Here is a 22527-nt window from a genome sequence, read left to right as displayed (position 1 = left end):
TTCCATTTCTATCGGTGGTTTTCCTGTTTGTAATTGGAGTGGGATGGCTCCGACCGAGATACAACACCTAGCTGTTGTTACATTCATCCCTATTCTTTTGCCAAATGTGCTTTCACACACACACACGCAGTTGCATGCATGGCTGTGTTGTTAAGAAGCTCATTTCCCGACCTTGTGGATTCAGGTTCAATCTCACTGCATGCCACTTTGTGTGTGTGTGGACCAAATTATGAAAGAAATAGTTTAGCGCAACTGATTAGAAAAACAATCAGCTTAGATGAGATGCGGCCTGGATGTGGAGACACTAATGATGGACTCCCTTCTTTATTATGAGATGAATGCAAGAATAATCTTTAGCAAAAAAGTAAGCCTGTCTGCCTCATATTTGTTGGCAGGGTTCCATAATCTGTGGTACAAACATATAAACGTAGGTAAATGCTCACACATATTAATATTAGAGAGAGGGAGGGGGGTAGAGAAGGAGGAAGAGGAGCAGGGAAAGGAGGGAAGAATAAAAACGTTAAAATGTCTGAGGTCAAATGAATCAGTGTCAAATCAATAAATGCCAAACAGGCAGCACCAAAACATCTCATACACAAGAATGCAATAAAATGGAAAGGACTCACCCAAACCATGCAAACACTGATGAGTGGATGTAAAAATGATGAAGACAATGATGATGGTGATGATGCTGAATGATTTACGATTTCTATTTGTAAATGAACATGTCTCTCTCTCTTTAAAACTACATCAGTGTCTCACAAAAAATTTTCATCCCTCAATTTCGTATTCAAACTAGGCTAGCAAAAGATAAAAAGACAAAATGAAAGAGACAGCAAAGTTATCTAAATGAATCATAAACACCAATTTCCCCCCTTTTTTTTATTCTTTTATTTCAAAGAAATTTTTTTAAAAATAAGTGTTCAATTTTGAATGCGAAGAGATATTTCATGTCAGAAGTCTTGGTTGTAAATCTATTAAAACAAGAGGAGAGAAAAAATAAACATGTTAAAACATATACATCTATCTATACACTCGTGTAAACATGGCTATCTTAAAGACACAAATACATATATATGATTGATCGGTAAATCCACAAGTTTTTTTATTCTCTCTGTTTATTTCCTTTCTGTTGAAGAGCATAGGCTCGAAACGTAAAAGACTCACACTTTCCTGATCGTCAAACGAACACACCTGCTTGTTGTTCATACACCTGTCTTCGTCTTTTGTTTTTCTGTAAATTTCAACTATATATATGTGAGTGTGTGTGTGTGTGTGTGTGTGTGTGTGTTTATGTATATATATCTGCATATATATGTAAAAATATATATGCAGATATATATGTGTGTGTGTGTATATAATATATGTGTGTATATATATGTGTGTGTATATATATAATATATATATATGTGTGTGTATACATATGTGTGTATATATATATGTGTGTGTGTGTATACCTGTGTGTATATATATATATATAAGTACAACGGAATACACACGTGCGAAAAAATGTGCTTAATTAAACAAGGAAACTCGCACCTAAATAATATCACCCCGCCCTAATTACCCAACGAAACTAACCGATCTACCACAAGTAAACTTCTATCAACCGAATTTACCAGTGCAAGGAAAAAAATTTAATGTAAGAAGGATCTTTTCCTTTTGAATGGCAGTTTGTAACGTAATTTCTAGGTAACTAAAAAGTTTTAAATTTCGTATACTGATAGAATGTGTTTATAAAACATCATTTTCTCTTGGCTTTATTAAGAAAATTCTATAGGTTGTAACATATTTCGTCTTTAATTTCTTGCATTTCGGCAATTTTAACCAATCACTGGCGTCCATTTAGGTAAATAACATTCTGTGCATAATGAATATGTCCCTCCTTTAAGAAACAGATTGGGTTTATTTACATTTGTGAAGAAAAGAGATACCCTTCCCCCACCCCTAACCCTAACTCTAATCCTAAATCTAAAATAGATTGAAATGCAATAGGTCGATACTAGGGTTATAATTATGGGTGACAATTTCATACGACACCGATAAGTTTTTTTATAGTGGTGTCGTATGAAATTGTCACCCATAATTATAACCCTAGTATCGATCTATTGCATTTCAATGTTTTAGGGTTAGGGTTAGGGGTGGGGGGAAGGGTATCTTTTTTCTTCACAAATGTAAATAAACCCAATCTGTTTCTTAAATGAGGGACATATTCATACGGCACAGAATGTTGTTTACCTCAATAGATGACATTGATTGGTTGAAATTGCAGAAATTGAAGACAAAAAGCAACAAATATCTTACAAACTATAGAATTTTCTCAATAAAGCCAAGAGAAAAAGATGTTTTATAAACACATTCTACCAGTATACAAAGTTTAAAATTTCTTAGTTACCTAGAAATTATGTTAAAAACTGCCGTTCAAACCGAAAAGATCCTGTAAGAATGACCACTTTGTTTACATTACCATCACACATGTATCAATTATTTTTGCATCCTAACCGATGCATCTATCTATATTCACATTCTTAAGGGATTTACTTAAAACAGTAAATCAAAACGATCGTAAATGCCACCCTCATCTCTATGTGTGCATATATATATATATGCATATATATAAATTTGTTGGGTACCTATCTAGCAGTATATTGGATATATATTATCCCATGGTGGGTTGAATTTTCAACCCCTATCTCATTTTATAACCTATATATATATATATATATATATATATATATATATATATATATATATATATATATATATATATATATATGTGTGTGTGCATATATATATATATATATATATATATAAAAATCACCAATCCCATCATCATTGTTCAAATACTTATTTCTTCTCCAGGCTTGCATGGTTCAGACGGAATTTGCTGAGGCAGATTTTCTATGGTCAGATGCTTTTCCTTTCACCTGTCATCACCTGTCTCCAAAGCAAGGTAATATTTCTCCATGGCGGCACATGTTTTCCACTACTTGTATGACAGTTATGCTTTTTTTTAAAAACACTACATGGTATCAAAAAACATCACATGACATCAAACACACCATGATATATATCTAAAAGCATCACATGAGAAAGCTACACAAACAACTATACATGTACATACATGCACTATGTAACAGCAACAACAGTAATGGTTTAAAATTTTGCCCCCCCCCCACTCCCAAAGAGGGTGAAAGGCAAAGTTGATCTCCATAGAATTTGAACTCAGAATGTAATGACAGACGAAATGTCACCAGGTGTTTTGCCAGGTGTGCTAACAATTCTACAATAGGCACAAGTCTGAACATTTTTTAGTTGGGGGGGGGGTAGTGTAGATTTTACACCAACCCTAGGGCCCAAAGGGGGTTTATTTCATTGAATTTGGAAGAAAGAAAGGTAAAGTCAATCTCAGCAGAATTTGAATTATCAACTTAGACGAAATGCTGTTAAGCAATTCTGCCAGCTTGCCACAATGATAATAATAATAATAATAATAATAATAATACTTGCATTGTAATTGACATAGCATGTCCCAGTGACAACAGAATGAAAAAGAAAGAAAAAAAAAACTGAACATCTATGACAATTTGAAGTGGGAAATATGCAGGCTGTGGGCAATGAAGAGAGTGGATATGATACCAGTAGTGACTGGCACATTTGGAAGTATCAGCACTCAACTACCAACATAGCTAAAAAAACAGTGGTACAAGTGTGAAGGTAGAACACCTACAAAAATAAGCACTGTTTGGAACTGCAAGAATTCCTTGCAGGGTCCTTGAAGCATGACCAGTTAACAAGTGTCACCTTAATCGGCTGACACTTTCCATCCTACCCAGCAAAATAAGCTGAGAGTTTTCATATAATCATAATAATAATACTAATAATAATAATAATTTAATTTGGTTATTAACCCTAGTGTTTACCCTATTAAGTTCATTCACACCTACACACTATCAGACAAGACAGTAATCCAAAGAATATATACTGAATTTGATCTAATCAACATTGTTATACGAGGGGGTGAGGCTGAAAAGTTCCTGGCTTTTTGGAAAAGAAAATACAGGAGGATCAGTTAATTATGATTTTATTCAACATGTTCCCCTCTCAGGTTGGCCTGAGGCTATAGTAGAAGACACTTGCTCAAGGTGCCAAGCAATGGAACTGAACCTGGAACCATGTGGTTGGGAAGCAAACTTCTTAGCACACTGTCATTACTTGCACTTGTGCATGTGTGTGTGTATGTCTCTCTCTCTCTCTCTCTCTCTCTCTCTCTCTATGTTCGAAGGTTATATGGATACAGTTTGTGTATCAAATAGCTAACTTAAGGCGATGGCCTCATGGAGCTAATAAGCAGACAGCTTTATTCTTATTTTTATAAGAATGCCATATTAGTATGGCGATAACTATTATTTTCCGGGAATGCTGCCGTTGTTCTCTTTTAGAGAGACTTAGTAATTTTAATATTTCTATTATTGAAAACAAGTGGATGTATTCCACCGAAGCTAGGTAAATAAAACCATCGAACAGAGATTGTCAGAAGCGACACCTACTGGTCTGGCTACGCTGCATTGAAAAGGGGCAATACCCCGAAACACGTCTGTAGCTGCCGGTCAAGTAGTGTGGAGCGACTGACCTCCCTTGTTCGAAGGTTATATGGATACAGTTTGTGTATCAAATAGCTAACTTAAGGCGATGGCCTCATGGAGCTAATAAGCAGACAGCTTTATTCTTATTTTTATAAGAATGCCATATTAGTATGGCGATAACTATTATTTTCCGGGAACGCTGCCGTTGTTCTCTTTTAGAGAGACTTAGTAATTTTAATATTTCTATTATATATATATATATATATATATATATCTTGTTTGTAAAAAACATAAATCCAAAAGAAGAAGCACACTCTAGGATGTAGAGCAGTATATATTAAAAACGGGGGAGGCCAGTTTATGGGATTACCTTAGATTTCCTGTCTATAAAGGGTTTAGCTTTATGGTGTACTGTCAATCCCACACCATAAAGCTAAACTCTTTATGGACAGGAAAATTAAGGTAATCGCATAAACCAGTCTTCCCCATTTTTAATATTATATATCATCCGAAAACTTGAAAGGAAATAAATGAAACAAGTATGCTCCAATGGACATGCAATGTCAGTGTGCATGTATGATGAAGTACAAATGGGCTTAGAGGAAAATTAGGCACAAGAGGCATCAAATGTGGTGTACGGGAGAGAAGAGTCTGCTGGTATGGTCATGTGATGCAGATGGATGAGGATAGCTACATAAAGAAGTGCTGATTGCTATACATGGAAGGAACATGTAGAAGAGCCAGACCTAGAAAACCATAGGACAAAGTGGTGAAGACAGACCTCAAGATATTGAGCCTCTCAGAGGAGATAACGAGGGACCAAGACGAATGGCTTTAGGCTGCACTTGAGAAGACCTGTCAATCTCAGCAGAATTAGAGGTTCTGTCAAGCCCCCCCCCACCAACTCATCTTCTATCAACCACCTTAGTCATCCCGTTTTCCTCACTTCCTCAAATGCTGAACTGATATTCTCTGATATATATATATATATATATATATATATGTATATATATATATATCTATATATATCATCATCATCATCATCGTTTAGCGTCCGTTTTCCATGCTAGCATGGGTTGGATGGTTCTACTGGGGTCTGTGAAGCCAGAAGGCTTCATCAGGCCCAGTCAAATCTGGCAGTGTTTCTACGGCTGGATGCCCTTCCTAACGCCAACCACTCCGTGAGTGTAGTGGGTGCTTTTTACGTGCCACCCGCACAGGTGCCAGACAGAGCTGGCAAACGGCCACGAACGGATGGTGCTTTTTATGTGCCACCGGCACGAGGGCCAGGCCAGGCTGGCAACGGACACGAAACGGGGCGGTGCTGGCAACGGTCGCGAAACGGAAGGTTCTCTTACATGCCACCGGCACTGGTAACACATCTGCAATTTCCATTGATCGATTTCCATTCATATATATGTATATATATGTATGCACGTGTGTGTGTGTGTGTGTGTGCGTATGCACATAAATATATTAAGTACATGCACACACAAATATATACACATACATACATATAGACATTTATATATGTGCATAACGTGAAGGCGTGTGGCCTAGTGGTTAGGTGTGTGGTACTCACAATCATTAGATCATGGGTTTAATGCCTTCATTGGGCAGCACATTGTGTTCTTGAGCAAAACACTTCATTTCATGTTGCTCCAGTTTCCCTTTCAATCAGAGGGGAAAGTCAGCCTGCTCACCTAGTCTGTGGGGTGACATCATTTGTAGGCTAAAACAATGTAAAAAGCACAGTGACCAGCGATGTGTAACAACATCTGATAGCCTGCTTGGTCATGTGATATATATGTGTATGTATATATATATATATATACACACACACACACACACAATGGGTGTAGGAAAAGTCTTGAGCCTCAAAAAAACAAAACATGGCACAAGACTTCAAGGCTCAAAACTTTTCATACACTCCTCGTGTACTCTTTTACTTGTTTCAGTCAATTTGACTGTGGCCATGCTGGAGCACTGCCTTTAGTCGAGCAAATCGACCCCAGGACTTATTCTTTGTAAGCCTAGTACTTATTCTATCAGTCTCTTTTGCTGAACCGCTAAGTTACAGGGACGTAAATACACACCAGCATTGGTTGTCAAGCGATGTTGGGGGGGACAAACATATACACACGCATACATACATATACATATACATATATATATATATTATATATATATATATATATATATATATATATATATATACATACACACACACACATATACAATGGGCTTTTTTCAGTTTCCGTCTACCAAATCCACTCACAAGGCTTTGGTTGGCCCGAGGCTATAGTAGAAGACACTTGCCCAAGGTGGCATGCAGTGGGACTGAACCCGGAACCATGTCGTTGGTAAGCAAGCTACTTACCACACAACCAATATACATACATACATATATATATATATATATATATATATATACATGTACATACACACACATATATGTATACACATATACATACATACACACAATATATACTGTAATCACCCCAAGAATACAGACTCTGATGTTAAAGTCATGTGATTAGTGGAAATGCACATAGTGATGTATTAAATACTTATGAATTCCATCCTAGAATTATTGTTGTTATTATTATATCAGTATAACCATGATGCAACCCTGGAAAACTGACTTGCCAGTCAGTATCATTAGACACTAGCTGGCAGGAGCTTTATTTGCATACCCCTAACATTACCATAAACGAATTTAAAAGATATATATACAACGTGTATATATATATAAACATACATACACACACACATATATACAAAAAACACACCATCTTTCTTTCTCTCCAACACACATATCTATTCAAAATAGTTCAAAGGTATATATGTATGTGTGTGGTCATGCATACATGTGTATACATACCTATCTGCCTACACACACACACACTTGTCTGCTTATCTATGCACACACACACACACTTATATGCACTCATACACACGTCTGTCACAGTATTATGCCCTAACTGCCATGGCTTTCCACAAAATGCAAAAAGACATCCGTCACCATCTTCCAGACCCTTAATTGACGGGGTTCCTGTTAGATGGGGCAACATATGCAGCTGTTACGAGTCTATTGGAATAATTATTGAAAATCAGTCCATTTGATACTGGCATCGAGACATAAAATGCGCCTATTTCAGACAGGGGACTGCAGAATTGGTGCAGCCAGTGTAAGTGGTTTTATGTTAATGCATTAGGCAAGAAGGAGAAAATTCCTAAGCAGTTTTTTAATTTTACCATTTGGATTCAAATGCTAACATATTAACAATATGCTAATATATTAATAATATGCTAATATATTTGTGCTCAGAATAAGAGAAGTGATATGTGTGTAGTGATTTAGTGGAGTGAGAAATTAAATAGGCATAGGTAGCCATTGGCCAGGGGTAAGCTGCTGTTTCTGATGGGTTCAATGACCATAAATAAGTTCTGTTGACTTATATAAAGAAAAGTATTAAGTAAATGTCTTCTATGGTCCCTGAAGAGGCAAAATTTTAGCTCCAGTTACTCGATATAAAATGGATGAAAGGTAAATCCGCCCCCCCCCCCCACCGTTTGGGTCCCAGTCTACAACAGACAACATTTACTCACCACTTACTCATTCACTACCTTGTTAATTCAACCATTTCACTTCTAGTTAATGGTGATATATTCATCATCTGTGTATCATAATGAAGGTTTATACTCCATTAGAAGGCATGAAGCTGAGGGATTGTCTGAGATAAAATCTCTTAATAGATTTGTGTTAAAATCAGTATGCCTAAGTGAAACACCAATATATATATATATATATATATATATATACATACACACACATGTATATCAAGGTTTGGATGGATAGTTGGTATTCCATCTAATGACTCTGCTCAAAAGGCTGTAATGTTATTTGGTGGTAGACCCAGATGAAGAATATATAAAACACAAGGTGGTAACTTTAAATGCATTTATTGTGGTCACACACACACACACACATATATATATATATATATATATATATACACACACACACACACACAAGCTGAATGGAAGTGGTTGCTGTACATTTGTTCATATATCTGCATGCATCTGCATGGGTTGTATGTTAGCTGTTAACCCTGGTGAGGAAAGCTCATGAACAGCGATGTGTTAGAACCAGTGCAGTGTATTGGTTCTAACACATTGCTGTTCATGTAGATGTTGTTGATGATGTTGGTGAGAGACATCAGTGGTGGTGATGAAGATGGAGGTTGCTGTAATGTGGTCAGTAGTTAGACCTTAGAAGGTTGAGAACCAACGGATGTTGAGACTAGAATGAGGTGAGCTTTTATAGCTGATGGGTAGGCTCAAATGCTGTTTGGAAAAGACTGTCTCACATGACATAATTGAGGGATGTGATTGGTTGGGTTGCATATTGGTGTGCAATACAGTAAGAGACAAATTGTGCCAAATTCAATCAATTGGAGTGATAGACACAACGGGGTCCAAAACAGCCGCAAAAGTTAGCTGTTTCCTCATACACATGTAGTAGGTAACAGCTAACTTTTGGGGTTGTTTATATAATAGAGAGAGGAGTTTGCTACAAAGGCATAAATTTTGTTCAAGCAGGTGACAATCAAATGCACAGCATTGACAAGCATCAAGAAAGACAAAATGCATCTACTGTTCTCATGACTCAATGTGGTGACAATTTTCTTTAATATAAGATATTATGTATTTATATGACTATGTCCAATCCATGCCAGCATGGAAAATGTTAAATGATGATCATGATGAGTGCGTGAATATCTGTCTCCCCATTTTGAGTGCATGTATACCTGTCTCCCCATTTTGATAACACACAACAGTTGTAAATGAGAGTCACTGTCATACCAGCAGTGTCATTCCTTTCCAATATTCTGCCGTAAACATGCCTGGTCTGCGGAGATATTACGTTGCTTGGAAACAGGTGAAGGTTGGAAACAGAAAGAGTATGTGACCATAGAAAAATCAACCTCAATAGACTGTCTGACCTATGCAATCATGGAAAAGTGGACATTAAAATGATGATGATGATTCGTTCAATCAGCATCTACCCCCAAAATATGAAAGAAACATTATCTTAGTAGATTTGTACTTACCTTTAATGACAGAAAGATGGCATCTCACTTCCATCACCCTAACAATGCCCAATATGATGTAGCTTCAGTAGACGATTTAGACATTTGGATTTTTCAAATTCACACCTGTAAGCAAGATAGGAAAGTGCTAAATAGGTTATGTTGGGTATTGTATGTGTGATGCAAAAATATATTTCCATTAAAATTTTCTTTAGTATATATATATATATATATAAAAATTTTTTTCGTGATGAGATAAAAACTAAGGCTGTGTAGATTTTAGAACATTTATAAATAGAAGGTTTTACAGCTGTTTCCAGGATATTTATTAAATCCCTTCATAAGAGACGGTGTGGGAGGATGGTTAAGAAATAGTTAATTTAGATAAGATGTAAAATAGAGAGTGAGGTGGAGCTATCTAAATTAACTATTTCTTAACCATCCTCCCACACCGTCTCCGATGAAGTGATATAATAAATATCCTGGAAACAGCTGTAAGACTTTTTATCTATAAATGTTCTAAAATCTACACAGCCTTAGTTTTTTATCTCATTACGCAAAAGAATTTTTATATACACACGCTGACTTATGACCAATGTTGAACCCCTTACTTACATAATCACCAAACCTGGAACTTAAATACGGTCCATCTATAGCCCTTATTCAGCATTACCTGACATCTTTGGGTCTCAATGACACCATTACCTCTCATATATATATATATAATATATATATATATATATATATATATATATATATATTATATATATATATATTTATATCTATCTATATCACCATCATTATTTAGCATCTGCTTTCTATGCAGGCAAGCTAAAAGACTACACCAAGCTCCAGGGTCTTCTTTAGCAAGATTTCTACACACCCTTCTCAATGCCAGCTACTTTACAGAGTTTACTGGGTGCTTTTTCCATGGCAGTGGCCCCAGTGAGATCAGAAAATATCTAAGGTCACTCTATATATTGGAGGAAGATGGAAATTGGTCAGCCAAATGCCAGATATATTTCAGCCTCTTATGGCCTTGTCAATGGCATGTTCTTACAGCTAGCCACATGCTTAGACAAGATTTTTTACTTTGAATATATAGGAAATTGGTGAATAAAATATTCACTGATGTTGCAAACAGCCATCCAACTGAATAAAATTCCATTAGATGCAGTAGAAGTATTACCAAATTAAAACAACCATCTATGTATCATACATGATGTGTATGATGCACAGAACACCTATCTTAATTAAATAGTATTTCTGTGTTGTGTGGGGACTGGCAATGCCAAAGAATAGACCCAACGTTTTCTCTGCATGTTGTAAAAGGCAACTAAAAGTGTTCTAAAAGTAAAAAACCCTCACCATCAATGACTGCCCAAACAGACCCACGGGTTGGAGGGTTGTCACCCGAGTGGTTCAAAGGTGTCAATCACCAGGGATAGTAGGGAGTCACCAACAAATGATGGATGCAGCAATGTGCTGTCACAGTACATGCCCCCCCCCCACCTCCTGCTCTACTACTGCTTCTGTTACATGTAATGGACACTAATTTAGTAATTTATGATTGCATTTGTAGATGACTAGCAGATGAAGTTTTCAGAAGAAAAAAGAAGACTCCATAACCGAAATCTGCGAGCAGAGGGTGGAGGATGGGGGTTGGGGGTGGCTGTGCAAATATATAGATGCAGGTCTGGCTGTGTGGTTAAGAAACTCACTTTGCAGCCCTGTGGTTTTGGGCTCAGTCCCACAGTGCAACAACACCTTGGACAAGTGTCTTGTACTTAGTCCCAAGTTAACCAATGCTTTATGAGTGAATCTAGGAGATGGAAACTGTGTAGAAGCCTGTCAAATTTACATGTGTCTTTGTAGTTGTTCTGCCCCCACCCCAGCTTGATGACCTGTGTTGGTTTGTTTATATGCCTATAACTTAGCAGTTCAGCAAAAGATACCAATAGAATAAATAGTAGACTTAAAAATATAAATACTGGGAGCAATTTGTCTGACTAGAAACCCTTCAAGGTGGTGCCCCAGCATGGCCACACTCAATGATTAAAACAAGCAAAAGGTAAAAAGACAAAGACATTTAAGAAAGACAGAACTAATTGGTCAAAAGAAAGTTGTTATAAGTTGGCGAGAGAAGTGAAGATGTCTCTTTGTCTCAAACATTTAATAAAACAGAAACTTCTCGACAAGAGAAACAGCTTACAGATTTCGATATGTTTTCAGATCTGAACTGCAGACAATTTCTTCTTCATTGCCACAACTCTCTGTCAAGAAAGCCTGGCAAAACACTTCAAAAGCGATCTTGTGTGGGTTAATATTCAGCTCTGGTTTGCCTGTACATTCACCACGATGCTTTACATATAATGTCCTGTCTCTGCAGTGGGCTTTGGCAAAGTCGCAGCTGAAACACAACCATGATTAGTTAACAGACATGAAAGAAATGTGTAAAAAAAAGACAGGTGTTTGGGAGTTTTTTTTTTGTTTCTTTTTAAGCAATTTGTTTAATAGATAAAAGGAAATAAAACAATGTGTAAGAATAATTAATCAAAGTTCAGAGAAGTAAATGTGCTGGTGATGTAAGAAAGGGTGTAGGGGGGGGGGAGATTGATAAATGAGCAAAGCAAAATAAATATAAGATTTAGAAGACAGCAGAACAAAGACAAAAGGACAGACAAACCCCTTGGTGGGGTCACAATAACACAGGCATCAGGGGTCAAGTTACAAACATGAGTCTCATTCTTTTAAACATCGTTTTTCATCAAACAAACAAACAAACACAGACACACTTTGTTGTTTAGATTGGAAGTGTTGTCAGACAAGTGAGTCAATTATTGAACTTTAAATTAATGGGTGATCAATCCCATTGGATTATAGCTCAAAACTAGTTGGACCCAATCTCTTTCTGGCAACAATCACAAAAGATCAGCATAATAATCAATTGATTTATTCCTCCATCAATCTACCCGTTCATTCATCATTTGACCAGCTACCCATCCACTCACAATAATTTTTGCCAACCTAGTATCCAGCAAATGGATGATACCAACTTTGAATTGTAGGTCACATGATTGGTACCACATATCACTGCCGATGCGGCATTGGTGCAGTCTAAGTCTCGAAGGTAGGAACAGGATTGAAACCAGGGTGAGGCGTACACAGCTGCAAAGAAACAGTAAAATAGGTCTTTTATTGTTTTTTTAATCTTTTATCGTTTACTTCTTTCAGTCAGTAGAATGTGGCCATGCTGGAGCACCACCTTAAGGGATTTAGTCAAACAAATTGATCTCTACTACTTATTTTTTAAAGTATGGTATATATTCTGTTGGTCTCATTTTGCTGAACTGCTAAGTTATGGGGACATAAATAAACCAGCGCAACCTATTGAGCAATGGTGGGGAACAAAAATAAAGGCAAAAACACACACACACACAATGAGCTTCCATCTACCAAATTCACTTACAAAGCATTGATTGGCTTGAAGCTATACTAGAAGACACTTACTAAAAGTGTCATGCAGTGGGACTGAACTGGAAGCCATGTGATTGCAAAGCAAGATTTTCTATCCAGACACCCATATTTGCACACACACACAACACACATAGAGAGAGAGATATGCTGTGCTTGAGAAGATCTGGCAAGCCAAGTGAGGCTGTAGCCATGGCCTATGCCAGTGTCATAGAACCAGCCCATTAAAAGCACCCTTCAATCATTGGGTAATATGCTGTGCTTGAGAAGACCTGTTGAGTCAAGTGAAATCCTTGTCGTGGCCAATGCCAGCACCCACTGACTGGCTCCTGTGCCGGTAGCATGTAAAAAGCATCATTTGAGTATGGTGATTGCCAGTGGTACCTGCAGGCAGCACGTAAAAAAAGCACCATTTGAGTGTGGTCATTGCCAGTGCTGCCTGACTGGCTCCCGTGCCGGTGGTTCGTAAAAAGCACAATTTCAGCATGGTCATTGCCAATGCCACCATTCGAGTATGGGTATTGCCAGTGCAGCCCCCTGGCTTGCCAGTCCTCAGTCAAACCATCCAACCCATGCCAGCATGGAAAGCAGACATTAAACATTAATGAATCCGTTTTTGAACAGCAAGAAGCCATAAGGCTGAGCTTGAGTACTTGGTGTTCCTTTCCCTAATGTTTGACGAATAAGAGGCAAATTTGAATTGTTGAGATGCAGTGAATTATTTTCCATGGCTGTGTGGTTAAGAGGCTTGCTTTGCAACCACGTAGCTTTAGATTCAATCCCACTGCACACTGGCCAAGTATCTTCTCCTATGACCCTGGGCCAACCAATGCCTTGAGTAAATTGGTAGATGGAAACTGTGAGGAAGCCCATATCACTCATACAGGCATGTTTGATTTTGTGTTTGTCACCTTTCCTCCCTTGACTTGACCACTGGTGTTGGTTTGTGTTCATCCCCATAACTTAGCAATTCAGCAAAAGAGACTGACAGAATAAGTACCAAATTAAAAAAAAAAAATGAAACTCCTAGGGTGAATTTGTTCAACAAAACTCTTCAAGGCAGTGCCCCAGCATGGCCACAGTCCAATGACTGAAACAAGTAAAAGATAAAGGATGATCTATTTATAGTTACAGTTAGGTCGAATAAGAAATGCAAAGTTGAGTAAATATATAAAAGGTACAGCGAAATAAATACAGAAATGGAAGAATTATTGACAAGTAAATAGTTTTGTTTATCTACTTGGCCATTTTGTTCATGTCCACTGCTTGTTTTAGTAGAATCCAGCTGGTATTATTAAGTGCTTATCATATTTTAGATAACAGCTGTTATTCAGTTAAAAGAGCAGGTTCAAATATATTATTTTAAACCTCTCTACTTTTCAATTTGTTGTTCAGGTCTTCCTTGTTAAAAAGTGCTCTGCACCATGGCCTTCTCATCTTGTAGTGTATCCTGAACTACAATATCCACTGTATTCTTTGTAAAGATACTGAGCTGGTCTTTGAAGGAGATTTAGCTGCTGTTTCTAGCAGGTTGAATAACTGTATTCTTTCATCAGCTGGAAAGGTTGCCAAGTTTTGAATCTTAGTTCAGCAGCTGACATTTTTCCTATAAATCACCAGAGAGCCAGAAACCACAAATAAATACCAGACAACAGCTGCAAGAGACATCTTTCTATGAATGGACAACATAATCATCAGTTATCTATTTTTTCCATGCTTGAATGGGTCAGATATAGTTTATGGGAGGGTAGATTTTTCTATGGCTGGATGCTCCTCCTGTCACCAAACTACACCTCCTTCCAAGCAAAGTATTTCCCTATGGCCAGACATGCTTTTACAGAATATAGGAAATGAATGACATCCATTTACAATCATGCAATGTCAAGACAAGGAGACACAAACATACACATTTACAATAGTTTTCTTTTTTTTTCTTTTCCAACGGTGGTGCTCCAGCATGGCCACAGCTCTGAGCTGAAATTACAAAAAAAAAAAAAAAAAAGGTTTCTGTCTACAATTCCACTACAGGTTTTGCTTGGCTCAGGACTATAGTAGAAGACACTTGCCCAAGAGGCAATGCAGTGGGACCATGTTGGGAAACAAACGTCTTGAACTGACAGCCCTTTCTGCACCTGAACACGTACCTAAAACAAAAAATCCTTAAAGTCACTATGAAGGATAAGATTCACCATATCTGACCTCTCCACATATTGTTGGCAATCCTTCAGTATTGACTATCCAGCAGATCTGAGAAACTAATGGACATCTCAGCATGTTTTTGTTTAGGACGAAGAAGCTGATGCACATCAGTTTTGTAATGATCTTAACAGTGAGATACTATGGTGCAATGGCAAAGAGTCCAAGACAAATTGGAGCTAAGAAAATTGTTGCAGCCATTCTAAATATTTGCCAATGCTGTCGTTATTGCCTGTTCCATTGGTCTTTGGACTTTACCATAAACCTTGGCATGGAAGACAAGAGAGATTAGCATTTACGAGAGTTGCTGTCTCAAGTTTCTGGAGTAAAAGGATAACTTAATGTCCATTCACAGGCAGATTCTGAAAGGTGTCCTGCATTAGATCCCACACACATAACATTGCCAAAAATATTCATCTCAAAGATTTTTCAGTACACCTCTTCAGGATCAGAATATGTTTCAACACCCATATTCAAGCACAGCTCATACACCTGGTGCAATGTGGCTGTTATACATGCTTAACCTGACAAATGCATGTGGACCAGTCCTTAATTTACTAATACTCAGAGTACAGGATTTATTTTGCATTCCAGGATATGTGAAGGGCCCGGGATCAATGGTCGTGTAGTTTACCACCAACTGGTAATCACGGAAATATGCAAGGTGATGGAGTGTACCATTTCTGCACTCTTCTTCATGATGGTTATGGAACTGATGTAAAAAGATACAAGATGCTGTTTGGTAGGAGGGAAGATCAGAATCCACCTGCTCCTGTCATCTCAGCATGATTTTATGCATTTCATTATCACCATAGTGGAAACAAGCAGAGAGACAAAATCTCTTCAAGCAGTCACAAGAACTACTCTGGCAAACTTGACTAAATGCCAAAGCCAAAAGGAATGGTAATCTATTGATAATGTGAAGTCTGGTGAAGGATATTCCACTTTGCTGTCAGGGTGTAGGCAGTTAAAACCCTGGCTATAGATGTATAGTTCCCTTAAATTTTGTCAAGAGGGATATTGAGATAAAGGCCAATGTTAAACAAAGACCAACTGCCATTGACAGCAACAATTGGGCAGAGAAGTTTACTTGTAATGTTACCAACATGACCTTTTGTTAAAGCACATAAAAGCTCTTCAAGTGAATGAAATACTGTTAAGAAATGCGGAGAGAATTGTAAACTGTACAAGCAAGTTCCAACAAGAATGGCTTGGTCTCCCACCAGGCTTTACAAAAGTTGGGCTGTTATAGTGCTACAGCAAAATTCTAGCTGCCTTTAGTATCATTGGTGGAGAAGTTTAAAGTAGTAAAGTTGCTGTGAGGTCCAGCAGCCAAGCTGATAGCATCAACAGGAAGGAAAGGGTGTGGGGGGTCGTAGAGACCAAAGTAGAATTGAAAGTTGTGAAATATGCAGTGCAGACCACCACAGAGGCAGGAGTAAGGGAGAGAGGCACAGAACAACTAGACAACCTCTAGAATAACAAAAGCAGGTGAGATATCATGAGCAAAGAAATGTGACATGTTGTCAAGGAGGAGCTTGCAACTAAAGCAGTAGCGTAGAGTAGGTGATATGCATGAGCAGTATAAGAGACAGCTGAAGAATGGGAGAATATTGTGGGAAATGGAACCAATCAGGTTTTCATTCCTCCTGGATGGGGTGGAATGTGATATACTTCCACCCCTGACCAATATTAGGTGGTGAAGCTTGAATGACATAACAGATTGTCACTGGTTAAAGTGTAATGTGTTACTGAAGCCTGTTCTGGCAATAGAATAGGCCATACTCCCTTGCAGAGTATGTCTAGTGGAATAACCCAAGTCCTTAGTGTAGTTGCTAATGCACTAAAACAATAATGTAGAAGCATCAATGAAAACCAACAAATCGTTGCAGCTTGCTGTATTGCACGAGCAGACGGTAATGAACTTGAAGAAAGTACTCTTGTAATAAGGAAGCAACAGCCTGACCTCTTGGCACTAGAAGGCAAAAAAAGAGTGAACATATGGAAAGAAAAACCTTGAGAACTGCATGAGACATGAAGATGACAATGTATGGTGTCTCCAGTAGAGATGTGATGCTGTGGACTTGTTGCTAGATTCAACATTGCTGGAACATTGGGTATAGAAAGGATAATAGAACAGAGATTCTTGAATTGGGAGAGGGAAGCAGGAAATGGTTCAATATGGGTATGGCAGAGAAAGACCAATGCCTGAAGGTGAAAGACAAATTTTCAATGAGTAGAGATATAAAATAGTTGGTGCATGGCTGGAGAAAATATAGCTGTAACGAGCTTGAGGTGGTGGCTTTATGGATGATAGAGAGGAAAATGTGTGCTGATGTGAGCCAAAAGAAGTCAGTCATACTATGTTGCTTGGCATTGTTAATGGCAGTAATACTTTTGGAAGATGCCAGAATTACCACGATCTCCAGTCAACAGCTGATGAAGGGAACACGCTGCAGTGCAGACTGTAACAGCCTCAATTTCATCATTGTCATTTTTTAACATCCGTTTTCCATTATGGCACAGGTTGGACAATTTGACTGAGACCTAATGGATTGGTGGACTGCATTATCTGCTCCAGTATCTGTTTTGGCAGAGTTTCTGTGGTTGAATGGCCTGCTTGATACCAACCACTTAACAAAGTGAAATACATGTGTTGCCATGTAACTCACAAAACAAAGATCCCTTTGCCGGAGCGAGAGATTACAGTAGAGAGGGAGGCAGCTTTATGCTTGGAGACAAGATGTAAAAGTATGAAAGAAAGGGTCAGAACAAGTTTGTTGCCATAAAGGTGATCTATGGTTACTTGCATTACACAAGAGTGGATGGCAGTAATCGGAGGGAAGCTGGAAAAAGAAACAAAGATGATGAAGATGAGTTATCAAAGTGGGCCCTTGTAAAATACAACAACAATCATAACACATACACACAGATGTATACACAGAAATACATGTGTATACAGCTGTTTTATATACAAGATTACATTTTTCTTTTCCAGTGCGTCATTTCAGAATTTAAGCCAGTGGGTTGTGATTTGATAAGAATTGAACTACAAGATCAAACAAACAGGTTCTTTGTAAATTTTGTTGTTATGTATTCTAAGATTAGTTGAAACAATGATAATCTCATTGTTTGTATATCGGGAATTATATTGTTCAACATAGCCTTTATTTAAGACAGTAGGATGTGTTTGTGAGAGATTTAGCTGTTGTTTTATGGAAGCTGAGTAACCATGTATCAGCTCCATGTTGAACAAAATTGCTTATAAATTCTCTCTCTCTCTCTTGCCTTATCTTTGTCTTATACTTTCAATCTCATATCTTCAGATTAAGTGGCTGAAGTATCAGGGTTTATAGTTCAGTGGTTGCCTTTAAAGATGGTGAGAGTTTCACTTAGGGAGAATGATAAAAGAGGAGGAGTTTTAAAAATTTTCTTCAGCTTCATATAAGCATAACAGTATGTTAGCATCATTATTATTATCAAACGGACAAAACCCTTTGTAACTTTTGTCCTGTGATTTGACCCTTTATGTTTTAATTGATTTTTGTTAGCCCTTGTGGCCAATAAACAAACGAATTATTATTATTCTTCTTGTAACCGCTCAGTCGAAGTCGATTCTTGGTCACTCGTTGGATCAGTGTCTTCCAGTCAGTTCTATCCTGGGCCGCTTCTTTCAGACTGGCTATGTCCATTCCGGTATCACTCTTAATGGTGTCAAGCCAGCGGGTTCTTCGTCTGCCTCTTCCTCTCTTGCCACTGACCATTCCAAGCATGATGTCCTTCTCCAGGGATTCTCTCCGCATAATATGACTGAAATATGCCAATCTATGCTTGGTGATCTTAGCTTCTAGCGACATTTTTGGCCTGATCTGCTTAAGAACTTCTCCATCGGTGAGCCTCGCTGTCCATGGAATCCGTAAAAGTCTTCTCCAACACCAAAGCTCGAATGCATTAATTCTCTTCTGGTCAGCTTTCTTTAGTGTCCAGGTCTCGCATCCATATGTTGCTATTGGGAAGACAATTGCATTCACCAAACTGCATTTGGTAGCGAGTCTGATGTCTCTACTCTTCCAGACCCTGCTCAGGCTGACCATTGCCTCTCTGCCTAGTACTATCTGCCGTCTTATTTCTGGAGGAGTGGTCACCATCTCGATTTATTTTGGAGCCAAGGAAGATGAAATCATCAACCACTTCAATCTCTTCCTTACGGATCTTGATGTTGATGTTTGTTGTGGCTGATGTTGACATGATCTTCGTTTTCTTAACATTGAGGTACAGCCCAAATTTCTCACTCTCTTCCTTGACCAGCAGGACAAGATCCTCCAGATCCTTACCACTCTCCGCCAGCAGGGTTGTATCATCTGCATAGCGAAGATTATTAATATTTCTTCCTCCAATCCTCACTCCAATGCTGCTATCCTCCAGGCCTGCATTCCTCATCACCTTTTCAGTGTACGTATTGAAGGCTGCTGGTGACAGGATGCAACCTTGCCGAGTGCCTTTTCCAATCTCAAACCAATCAGTGTCGCCATATGGTGTCCGTACTGTAGCCTCTTGGTTTTGATTGAGTGATCTAATAAGCTGGACAAGGTGTAAAGGTGTTCCCATTTCCTCCAGACATTTCCATAACTTGTCATGATCAATGCTGTCAAAGGCTTTGGAGTGATCAATGAAACACATGTACAGCTTCTTTTGGTATTCTCTTGCCTTTTCCATAATCCACCGTAGGTTGGCGATGTGACCGTGGGTGCCTCTTCCCTTTCTGAAACCAGCTTGCACTTCTGGCAATTCTCTCTCAATAGTTGTGTTCAGGCGCTTCTGGATGACTTTAAGGAGAATTTTGCTTACATGGGGGATCAGGGTGATGGTACGGTAGTTTGCGCAGTCCTTGATATCTCTTTTCTTTGGTATTGGGATGAAAACTGATCTCTTCCAATCTCTTGGCCACTTACAGGTTCTCCATATTCGTTGGCAAAGCAATATTAGTGTTTTTGTTGGTGTTGGCTTCCAGCCAATACCAACAAAAACACTTTTTATTATTATTAGACATAATGCAACTATTCTACAGTGTTATAACAGATAAGGTTCTACTTGCTACAAGGATTATGTAAGCCAAGACAACCGATCTTGTGACTGGATGGTTGGCAACTAACTCCCTCCAGCAGTGTTTCAACTCCACAGTTTACTGGCTGACTGGTTAAAGATAAAACTTGTCAAATGACAGAAGAGTTTCTAGCAGACAAGTCAACGGCTAAACATTATTAGAGATGAGAGAGGCGCCGCCATTATCTATCAAAATGGCCATCCACGTACATACCTGTTTGGTGTAGGAATTAGAGATGGAGATATAATTCTTTCTATTATAGGCACAAGGCCTGAAATTAGGAGGGGGTAAGTCTATTACATCGACCCCAATGCATAACTGGTACTTATTTAATCGACCTCGAAAGGGATGAAAGGCAAAGTCGACCTCGGCGGAATTTGAACTCAGAACGTAGCAGCAGACGAAATACCACAAACAATTCTGCCAGCTCGCCGACTTAGAAATGCAGATATAATGATACAATAATTAAATACAATAATCTTGTAAAATATAACCATTGCGCCGCAGTCATTAGAGCATTAGACAAATTGCATTGCACGACTTCATGGACCGCAAATGTATTTACGGTCCTTCAAGTTCCGAGTCAAAATTCTACCAGCATCAATTATGTCGTTCTTCCACCTCGGATCAATAAAAACAAATTACTATTGAAGGACTTAATTGCTTTATATGTCAGTAAGACATCTTGGGTATGAATGGAATTACAAACGAGATAATTTAACGATTTTTATAGTATAGGGGGAGAAAATTGAGATGTTTTGAGATTCACGTTTTTAACAAAGAGCTGCAATTGAGAACTGAAACCATCTTGAAGTCTTCCGACAAGACAACTCCTTGATTTTTCTAAGCAAGTGAAGAGTCAAGTAAAATAAACAACTAATATTTAGACAAAAAAAAAATGCTACTTTTTCGACAGTGTAAAATAAATATTTTTTATCCTTTATTTCTACGAACGACATTCAAATATATTGATGTTTAATCCCATTTCTAACACGACTGACATTATAACACAAATAATTATTACAATCTTTTAATATTGTTTACTAAACCTAAAAAAAAAGAAAAAGGGGAACACGTCACGCTCGAAGTCAAAATTATTAATTGGAAGATGTTAATACTTCTGAAATTCCAATGAATGTTAATTCAGTATGAAAATCAGATTTTTGATTATTCGGGTCCAGAAGTGTACACATATTTTTATTAATTCAGGCATTTCTCATTGATTGCTATTTAATTATTAATATGAAAAGTTTATTAGATATTTCCTTTCAATTCGAACATAACAAAATGTGTCGTACGTTCTTGAGGTTCTTGTAGATTAAAGTTGAAAGATAATCAATCCATTATTTCAATTAAGGAAAGAAATGTTAATAAAAGGAAAGGAATTAGGAGAAAAACTAAGTTTCAATGAATTACGTTTTTTCGAAAAGATTTGTTTTGACGATATTCAATGTTTTATATGGCCTCAAAAAGAGAGACACGAACCTAATATAAAGATGGCCACAGAATTGGTCAATAAGTACTATTAGAAGTAGAAAAATAACACCGTGGGGCCAAACCGACGATTTATTAGGAAAATGTTTCATTGAAAAATAATCAAAACAGGAAAATAAAAGTGGAGACATATAAAACGTGACACTCTTAAGGAAACAAATGTTTGTTACGTTAGATGACCGTCAATGTTGTTCTTTTCTAACGACATTTTCAAACAAGCAATGGAAGTTGTTCAACGGAGACTTTTAAATACTTACTTGTAAAGAGAAAGGTAAAAATAACGGAAACTTTCATTGTTCAATGAAGAACTATTACCGCATTGAAATCTTTTTATGGCGTATGTATCTCCAAAAAATTGTCTTATCGTTTGTTCCTGGCTGCAAAGAGACTCCGTGTATATATCTATGTACGTCTAATTGTGTGTATGGTGTTTATGTATGTGTGTGTCTATGTATGTTATTTATAAACAATTCATGACTTAAATATTTGAAAGTTGATGTCTTTGCATAGAGATGAGGCCTCAAATTTGGAGGCAGGGAACAGTCGATCACATCGATCCCAGTTCTCGACTAATATT

At 37.7% G+C, this 22527-nt stretch overlaps 1 protein-coding gene and 1 long non-coding RNA gene across 2 annotated transcripts in view; one reads left to right on the top strand and one right to left on the bottom strand.

The window, feature by feature from the left end:
• The window catches only part of LOC118767886, a 23224-nt gene extending 21942 nt beyond the window's left edge, over window positions 1-1282 (top strand). The window contains exon 3 of the long non-coding RNA XR_005003791.1: window positions 1263-1282. This is a non-coding gene — a long non-coding RNA (uncharacterized LOC118767886). The remainder of the gene's footprint in view (window positions 1-1262) is intronic.
• Window positions 876-22527, bottom strand: LOC115224226 (ovomucoid-like). Its single transcript, XM_029795008.2, has 5 exons — window positions 22208-22527; window positions 12739-12850; window positions 11895-12092; window positions 9704-9808; window positions 876-974 (listed from the first exon to the last, which is right to left on the bottom strand). The coding sequence occupies exons 1-4, from the start codon at window positions 22242-22244 to the stop codon at window positions 9742-9744; spliced, it is 414 nt and encodes a 137-aa protein (XP_029650868.1). The 5' UTR covers window positions 22245-22527; the 3' UTR covers window positions 876-974; window positions 9704-9741.

Source organism: Octopus sinensis, linkage group LG25 (genome assembly GCF_006345805.1).
Source record: "Octopus sinensis linkage group LG25, ASM634580v1, whole genome shotgun sequence".
NCBI lineage: Eukaryota > Metazoa > Mollusca > Cephalopoda > Octopoda > Octopodidae > Octopus > Octopus sinensis.
Note: the sequence above shows the minus strand (reverse complement) of the source record. Positions and strands in the feature narration are given on the sequence as shown.